Raw genomic sequence first — 9,392 nt, forward strand, 5'->3', positions numbered from 1 at the left:
TAATGGAACGCTCAATAACATTCTTTATTATGTGCTAAATCTTCTACCATCGTTACTAGTTTCTACAAAAAATCCGGAGAGAGAATTCCTTATATACTTTATTAATATTTTCTGCTTTAAAAGTATGTTCTTCCAACCAAACACATTTTTTTAGGCCACCCCTGCTTTTTTTTATTTTTTTTTATTTGATTTTATTTTTTGTTAGGGAGGGGGTGGGGTGTCTGAATGTGGAGAGGAGGGGGCACACAGAGACATGTATGGGTAAAGCTCTTTGGCTTAGATTGTGCTTGCAGAGATGTATGCTGGAGTCTGGTCAAGTCCGACCCGTCTTGAACTTTGGTAACACTTTAAGTAACAGGAAGCAGTTTTAAGGAGCTGGAAATGGAGGGGAGGGAGTGAGAGGTAACAAAAGACTTGGTTTCTTTTAGACGCCATTACCGCTGCCGCTACCATCCACGTCTAGTTGGATACTTCTCTTGCGCAATGCTCTCCTCACCCGTTTTGGAATACTGTGAGGGTCCTGGAAGCAAATCTCTGAATATCCCGATGAGCCCTCCTGGGTGCGGTCTAGCTCTGCATGGGCGGAGTCTAGCTGTGTAGCATCGGCTCCCTCTTGTGGTGGAGTGATACAGAAGCACTGCTCGGTCATGGCTACGAATGAATGTTTCCAGATGGTGTCACACATGTTTTCTCCTGAACCAAATTTCTGTAAGGAAATGGCGTTTAGTTTGTTAAATGAAGAACAAGCAATTAGTTATTTATTACTATTCCTTAAACCAGGGGTAGGGAACCTTGGCTCTCCAACTATTGCAAAACTGCAACTCCCATCATGCCTGGACAGCCAAAGCCTTAGCTTTGGCTGTCCAGGCATGATGGGAGCAGTAGTTTTGCAACAGCTGAAGAGCCAAGGTTCCTAACCCTGCCTTAAAGAGGAACTTCAGCAAAAAAACATTTCTTTCAAATCAACTGGTGCCAGAGATTTGTCATTTACTTCTATTAAAAAAATCTTAAGGTTTTTAGTACTTAGCAGCTGCTGTATGTCCTGCATGAAGTGGTGTATTCCTTTCAGTCTGGAGAGCCGGAGAGGTTTTCTATGGGGATTTGCTAATGCTCTGGACAGTTCCTGACATGGACAGAGGTGGCAGCAGAGAGCACTGTGTCAGACTGGATTGAATACAACACTTCCTGCAGGACATACAGCAGCTGATAAGTACTGAAAAACTGGAGGTTTTTTAACAGAAGTAAATTACAAATCTATATAACTTTCTGACACCAGTTGATTTGAAAGAATTTTCTTTCGCTGGAGTATCCCTTTTAAACCAACCAAATGTATGGTGGCCAGATATCTGTGTGACCACCGCTCTATTCACTATGTATGGGACAGTGTGTCAGTTTTACCTGGAGTTTTCCTTTTATAAAGGGGTTCATGATCAATACCCAGATCCAGACTGACCAGAAGGAGAGGTGGGCAGTGACCTTTCACATTGATGGGATAGAAAGGGCTTTTCTATGGTAAGAGGATCTCCACCCCCTCACATTGGGATAAGTGCCACTCACACAGGGGATTGTTTTAGGATGATGCGGTGCAGTATGGTCCGGATTATTGTAAGCATTCCTATGGATGAATGTGTCACCACTCACAATGGTTTGTAGCAGCTCTGAGTGTGATGGGGATGTATCTGTATACTGGGTTATATACTCACCTGTTTGTATGTGATGCAGCCTTTACTGCAGTTTGTTTTGAGGTCCGTAGTTTCTGAGCATATTAAGTCTTGTTTACATGCGTCAAACCTGTAATAAGAGACCTTTATAAGAGATTATAGAGGTGTAGCTTTACTCTTAGAGGCTCACCTCTGCCGTGATGTTACTCCGGCGCTCATCCCTGTACAGTGCCGGATGAATATTCATTAGCAGGGTGAGCCGTTCCGGGTGTTTTGGTGCGCTGAGGGTGGTAGTCCTGCCCCCAGTGTGCCAAAGCGCCTCATTTGCATCTACAATTTCCTAAAAATTGCGCTAAGGATCAAGGAAAGAAAAATAATGTTCATCCTCATTCCCCCGTGCGCTGTAGGCTCATAACAGCAACAGAAACTAACCTGCTCTTAGTTTCCCTTTAATACTGCTCTCTATATACAAGAATAAAACTACTATAATACTGCTCCTATATACAAGAATATAACTACTATAATACTGATCCTATATACAAGAATATAACTATACTCCTGTATATAGGAGCAGTATTATAGTAGTTATGGTTCAGGGAAGAAACAGAGTGCTGCACCTCACACCTATGGCTGATACTAGTGCCTCTCGGCTGCATAAAAAAACATCAGAATCTTGTGTATGAATTGATCAAGCCACACTGCCCCATGTACCTCGTGCAGGTATCTGATACACATGGGTCCCTACACTAAGTCCACACTGTGCTGGTTAGTGACCACCACCCCCGCCAGGCGTGCACAGTCAGGGAAGGGAGGCCATGGAATGGCTCTGCAACCCCCATGCCACAGGACCAGACCCAAAATGCCCCCCCCCCCAAAAAAAAAACTCCCAGCCAGCACCGCCGGAGGAGGAAGCTGCCCCCAAACAGCACAAGTCTGGATAAGGTATTACGCTTACCATTGCTACTACAGATAGAATGGGACAAGCAGGAGGGATAAAAGCACATGCACTCAGGTGGTGCTGGCTGGGCATTTTTTGGGGGGATTTTTGGGTCTGGTCCTGTGACATGGGGATTGCAGGGCTGTTCCATAGTCTCCCCTCCCGGCCTGTGCACGCCCGGCGGGCGTGGTGGTCACTGACCGGCACAGTGTGGACTTAGTGTAAGGACCCATGTGTATCAGAGACCTGCACGTTGGTACATGGGGCAGTGTGGCTTGGCCAATTCACATACAGACTTCTGATGTTTTTTTATGCAGCCGAGAGGCCCTAGTGTCAGCCATAGGTGTGAGGTGCAGCGCTCTTTTCTCTCCTGGACCGTATTATAGTAGTTATATTCTTGTATACAGCACGAGTCTCAGCTTACATAAAGATAAAAACTTCAACGGAGACCAATAAACACAGAACAGTATATAGTGCTGAGAAGCAGATGGTCACACATAACTACTCTAGCACTACTAACATAATGTGCAATACGAAGAATAAAGGGCTGAAGGGCACTCACCTGAATCTGCTGTATATAGAATCCTTTTAATTCAATATTTCATAGGTGCAGGAAAATAGGGAGTCTATAGCAGGTGTGTACCCACTGACGACTGTCTTGGGTCTATGGCCTTCTGGTCAGTGGATGACTGGAAGAAGGGTTATACAGCAGATTCGGGTGAGTGCTTAGCGCTTTATTTCTCATATTGCACATTCTATCAGTCTTCAGCCGTATCTTCCCTTAAGCTATTCAGTCCGAAACTTCAAAGCCTGGTTTCACTGCTTGCTGTCAGATCCTCTCATCTTTGGCACTCTGGTCTAGTGGTGCTGCCTATTACACTCTACCGTTGCTATTATAACTACTATGATACTGCTCTTTTATGGGGGTAGAAGGCGTGGATGGGAGGAGATTTTTTATCATATACAGTATATCATGTTCTCTTACCATTCACCACAGAATGTATCACAGAGGGGCAGCTCATGGATTCCAGCTACAGATCCAGGGAGACCCCACTTGGAGATGTGTGGGGAGCAGAGATACATACATTGCACTCGGCTGACATATTCCTCACACCTACAGAACATAAGCATTAAGGTCATTTATAGAAAGTTACACCAACCACTAACAGAAAGAACATGGACATACAGTTACCTAGGACTGAGGGATCTGCAGCCTGTCCAGGGGAAGGGGATGGAGGAAGCAGTGTCTAGGTGTTCCTGGGCACAGCATGAATCTAGGAGGAAGAAGAATGGGTTAATGTCACTGGAGTAATATATAGAGATGTCAGGGTCCTGGGGTCTGTGGATGGGGCACTGACTCAGGGAAAACTTCTCTCCGTTTCCTAGGACTGGATACAGATTTTTCCAGCACCCGGAGCAGCATGGACCTGACAAGCTGCCGGCTGATCCTAAGAGCGGCCTCGCTTCGTTTTTACTGTAAATCCGCTCATCCCTATCTTTGGAAATGTCTAAGAAAATATGGAGTGTGGCCATCAATGTTTTTTTAAATTATATAAGTAAATCTATCTCTTGCACTAAACTCCCTCAACCCCCAGAGGTGAAATGTTATTGGTTAGGTTATTGTGCTGCTTGTTCTACATCCAGAACCATTCAGGTCTGGTACCTCCTTACACTAAACAGCTGGAATCTCTGCGCTTCCATCCTCACGCTCGCCCTTTCTGTCCCTCTGTCTTTGCCCTCCACCTTTAGCCCCTTCATCCTTAGGGCCCTATTCCATGTCCCTGCCAGGTCAGCACTCGTATGTCGGGGGGAGGGCAGCATGGGGAGCTGCGGGATCGTCCCAGTGGCCCATAGATGATAGCGACGGTCTGCTGCTACCGCTCCTATTACACATCTGCTAGCCTATCTGTCGTTTTGATAGGTCATGTTTTAAGACAACGATCAGCTGACCTCGGGCATGCCGGCTGATCTTTGCCTTTTATTATGACCTATTACACCAAAAGATTATCAGCCAAGTATGGCACATAGTTGTTTGGTGTAATAGGGCCCATATCCTCATCCTTTCACCCCGTCCATCCTCACCCTCCACCCTTTGGCATCTGTCATTGCCCTCCACCTTTTACCCCCTCCATCCTCGCCCTCCACATTTAGGCTCATCCTTTCTCACTCTCCACCTTTCAGCCTCTCCATCCTCGCCCTCCACCTTTCGGCCTCTCCATCCTTGCCCTCCAGCATTTGGCCTTTCCAACTTTCAGTTCCTCCATCCTTTTGGAGCCTCCTTTCTCACTATCCACCTTTCAGCCTCTCGGTCCTCGTCCTTTTAGCCTTTACTCGGTCCTCGCCCTCACACCTTTCAGCCGCTCGGTCCTCGCTCTCACACCTTTCAGCCTCTCGGTCCTCGCTCTCACACCTTTCAGCCTCTCGGTCCTCGCTCTCACACCTTTCAGCCTCTCGGTCCTCGCCCTCACACCTTTCAGCCGCTGGGTCCTCGCTCTCACACCTTTCAGCCTCTCGGTCCTCGCTCTCACACCTTTCAGCCTCTCGGTCCTCGCTCTCACACCTTTCAGCCTCTCGGTCCTCGCTCTCACACCTTTCAGCCTCTCGGTCCTCGCTCTCACACCTTTCAGCCTCTCGGTCCTCGCTCTCACACCTTTCAGCCTCTCGGTCCTCGCCCTCACACCTTTCAGCCTCTCGGTCCTCGCTCTCACACCTTTCAGCCTCTCGGTCCTCGCCCTCACACCTTTCAGCCTCTTGGTCCTCGCTCTCACACCTTTCAGCCTCTCGGTCCTCGCCCTCACACCTTTCAGCCTCTCGGTCCTCGCCCTCACACCTTTCAGCCTCTTGGTCCTCGCCCTCACACCTTTCAGCCTCTCGGTCCTCGCTCTCACACCTTTCAGCCGCTCCGTCCTCGCTCTCACACCTTTCAGATCCTCGATCCTCACTTTTTAGCCTTACACAAGGGTCATTCAGGTGCCATTGATTTTGGTCAGGATGCGCTCATGCTTGAGTACATATTGCCCCATCTTTTTAGGATGGTGGTTACCTTCGAGGCCTGAGCTTCTGGATTGTTCTGTCATTAAACTACGTTATTATTAGGTCTGGAGGCTCCATTATACTGTGCGCCGTGTGACAGAACCCAATGCATCACTTACAGACAGGCAACATGTCGATACGTCAGAGCGTCTCAGTCCTCACACAAGTGAATTGGGAGGATGAAGTCCGATAAAAAGTCTATTAATGTAATGGGCGGAAGAACCGGGATCAATGACCATTGGTGGGGCGGCATATGTTGGCCGTTTCTGTATAGCCGTATAGGGTTCAGTCTATTCTACATAGGTGTGCTAAGACTGATCTGGGCATTATGGAGGCAGCTTGTCCAGTCCAGACAGACCAAATGGTAAAGAGTTTGTTCTGGAAACCTTTCGAACTCCAACCCCCAAGTCTCTGTGATCCATATTATTATACTCACGGCTTGAATACTGCTGACACCTGGTCAGCCCGGGCTCAGGACCTGCTGTCAGCTTCTGCCTCTTCTTTACTGCACAAGTGTCTGGAGACCCAGTAGACTGGGAGAATATAAGGAACGAAGAGAGGAGGCAGAGGAACAATGGAGACATTCTTTCCTAGGGGGAAGATAAAGAAATTATATGAATTCATACTAAATACAAAATAATTATTACCCCAGTAACATCTTATTACAGTAACCTGTCTCCTGATCCTCTTATTACCCCTGTAACATCTTATTACAGTAACCCGGCTCCTGATCCACCTATTACCCCTGTGACATCTTATTACAGTAACCCGGCTCCTGATCCTCCTATTACCCCTGTAACATCTTATTACAGTAACCCGGCTCCTGATCCTCTTATTACCCCTGTAACATCTTATTACAGTAACCCGGCTCCTAATCCTCTTATTACCCCTGTAACATCTTATTACAGTAACCCGGCTCCTGATCCTCTTATTACCCCTGTAACATCTTATTACAGTAACCCGGCTCCTGATCCTCTTATTACCCTGTAACATCTTATTACAGTAACCCGACTCCTGATCCTCCTTTTACCCAGTCACATCTTATTACAGTAACCCGGCTCCTGATCCTCTTATTACCCCTGTAACATCTTATTACAGTAACCCGGCTCCTGAGCCTCTTATTACCCCTGTAACATCTTATTACAGTAACCCGGCTCCTGATCCTCTTATTACCCCTGTAACATCCTATTACAGTAACCCGGCTCCTGATCCTCTTATTACCCCTGTAACATCTTATTACAGTAACCCGGCTCCTGATCCCCTTATTACCCTGTAACATCTTATTACAGTAACCCGGCTCCTGGTCCTCTTATAACCCCTGTAACATCTTATTACAGTAACCCGGCTCCTGATCCTCTTATTACCCCTGTAACATCTTATTACAGTAACCAGGCTCCTGAGCCTCTTATTACCCTGTAACATCTTATTACAGTAACCCGGCTCCTGATCCTCTTATTACCCCAGTAACATCTTATTACAGTAACCCGGCTCCTGATCCTCTTATTACCCTGTAACATCTTATTACAGTAACCCGGCTCCTGATCCTCTTATTACCCCTGTAACATCTTATTACAGTAACCCGGCTCCTAATCCTCTTATTACCCCTGTAACATCTTATTACAGTAACCCGGCTCCTGATCCTCCTATTACCCCTGTAACATCTTATTACAGTAACCCGGCTCCTGATCCTCTTATTACCCCTGTAACATCTTATTAAAGTAACTCGGCTCCTGATCCTCTTATTACCCCTGTAACATTTTATTACAGTAACCCGGCTCCTGATCCTCTTATTACCCTGTAACATCTTATTACAGTAACCCGGCTCCTGATCCTCTTATTACCCTGTAACATCTTATTACAGTAACCCGGCTCCTGATCCTCTTATTACCCCTGTAACATCTTATTACAGTAACCCGGCTCCTGATCCTCTTATTACCTCTGTAACATCTTATTACAGTAACCCGGCTCCTGATCCTCTTATTACCCCTGTAACATCTTTTTACAGTACCCGACTCCTGATCCTCTTATTACACCTGTAACATCTTATTACAGTAACCCGGCTCCTGATCTTCTTATTACCCCTGTAACATCTTATTACAGTAACCCGGCTCCTGATCCTCTTATTACCCCTGTAACATCTTTTTACAGTAACCTGACTCCTGATCCTCTTATTACACATGTAACATCTTATTACAGTAACCCGGCTCCTGCTCCTCTTATTACCCCTGTAACATCTTATTACAGTAACCCGGCTCCTGATCTTCTTATTACCCCTGTAACATCTTATTACAGTAACCCGGCTCCTGATCCTCTTATTACCCTGTAACATCTTTTTACAGTAACCCGACTCCTGATCCTCTTATTACCCCAGTAACATCTTATTACAGTAACCCGGCTCCTGATCTTCTTATTACCCCTGTAACATCTTATTACAGTAACCCGGCTCCTGATCCTCTTATTACCCCTGTAACATCTTATTACAGTAACCCGGCTCCTGAGCCTGTTATTGCCCTGTATCCATTTATAACAGTGACCCAGCTCCAGAGCATCATTCATAATGTGTCGGTGAATCACCCATGACTCTGATGTCACTTTCTGTCTCCATCCTCCTGGCAGCCTGCACTTTATCCTACAGATTAGCCCTGGGATTTATTTATATACCACCTTCCTGCCCTCATCACACTGTACAGTACCTGCCGCTCGGCTGCCCCCTCTTATATAGTGAATGGCTGTATCTCTGTATAGCAGTATCCCAGACTGTCACCTGTTGCTCTGATCCCCCATCTGCAGCCGCAGACCTTACTGCATATTCACACCGGAGTCCTATAATCTCCAGCTGCCGCCCGCTGACCACTTTGTAGCGTCCCTGTTGTGCCTCCTCGCCCATCTCCCCATCACCCCTTGTGATGCAGCTCTCACCTTGATGCTGTGTTGCGGTTCTGCAGGCTGGCACCTGGCGCAGTTGCTGTCGTGTGTCTTCCCTATGCAGTGATTCTGCCTCCCGTATCTAAAGATTTCCTGCAACCCCCCCCTCTCCCTACATCATATCCCCTTATCTCCTCCTTCCTCCTCCTCCTCCCCTGCTGGATCGGCCACTTGGTGTCACCTGCTCCACAGAGACTCATCTATCATCGCCCTATGTCCGTGCATTGACCAGGGATGCAGCAGCAGCATGGTCTTCAGGGCTCCAGTCTATTAGTCTGTATCCCAGGGCTGGAGATAGATGTGTGCTGCTGTGACATATCCCTATGCAGCGCCCTTCTTCTCCAGTCATTTCTGCTTCTCATCATTGTCATTTGCCATCTTATTTCTAGACATTAGGGCGGTGGTGCCCAGCTGGTGCCCACCATGTGCCTGTCATGTGGACCGAGCCCCAAGGGGAAGGCATCTGCATAGGGAAGCTAATGTATTATATATGAGACAAGAAAGAGCTGGCTGCTTCCATTTCAAACAGCGCCACCTCTGTCTCTATGTAATGCCTGGTATTGCATCTCCAGGATCTGCAATACTAGGTACAGTCTTTGTATGAAGAAGGAAATAACAATGGATTTTTTACTACCATACCCTGTATACAGTAACTGGTGTCAGAATAAAAGCTACATAGCACCTTCCAGTCCTGTCATACAATGCCGAGAGTCCAGTCCTTTGTTTGGACCACGTAAGATGTGGAGTTTATGCAAATTTGTACTGACAGAGACCACTTGGAGAAGCGGTTTTGGGGTAGAATGGTAAGGGGAATTGCCGCTGAGATGAGGAGCAGT

At 46.9% G+C, this 9,392-nt stretch overlaps 1 protein-coding gene across 1 annotated transcript; it reads right to left on the reverse strand.

Annotated features, from left to right (window-relative positions):
* Positions 1 to 85: 85 nt before the first annotated feature.
* LOC138777652 (riboflavin-binding protein-like) lies at positions 86 to 8,667 on the reverse strand. The gene is made up of 6 exons (XM_069956318.1): positions 8,551 to 8,667; positions 6,068 to 6,221; positions 3,791 to 3,872; positions 3,584 to 3,712; positions 1,704 to 1,791; positions 86 to 706 (listed from the first exon to the last, which is right to left on the reverse strand). The coding sequence occupies exons 2-6, from the start codon at positions 6,213 to 6,215 to the stop codon at positions 425 to 427; spliced, it is 729 nt and encodes a 242-aa protein (XP_069812419.1). The 5' UTR covers positions 6,216 to 6,221; positions 8,551 to 8,667; the 3' UTR covers positions 86 to 424.
* Between the last annotated feature and the right edge of the window lie 725 nt (positions 8,668 to 9,392).

This window comes from Dendropsophus ebraccatus, unplaced genomic scaffold, assembly GCF_027789765.1.
Source record: "Dendropsophus ebraccatus isolate aDenEbr1 unplaced genomic scaffold, aDenEbr1.pat pat_scaffold_590_ctg1, whole genome shotgun sequence".
Classification (NCBI taxonomy): domain Eukaryota; kingdom Metazoa; phylum Chordata; class Amphibia; order Anura; family Hylidae; genus Dendropsophus; species Dendropsophus ebraccatus.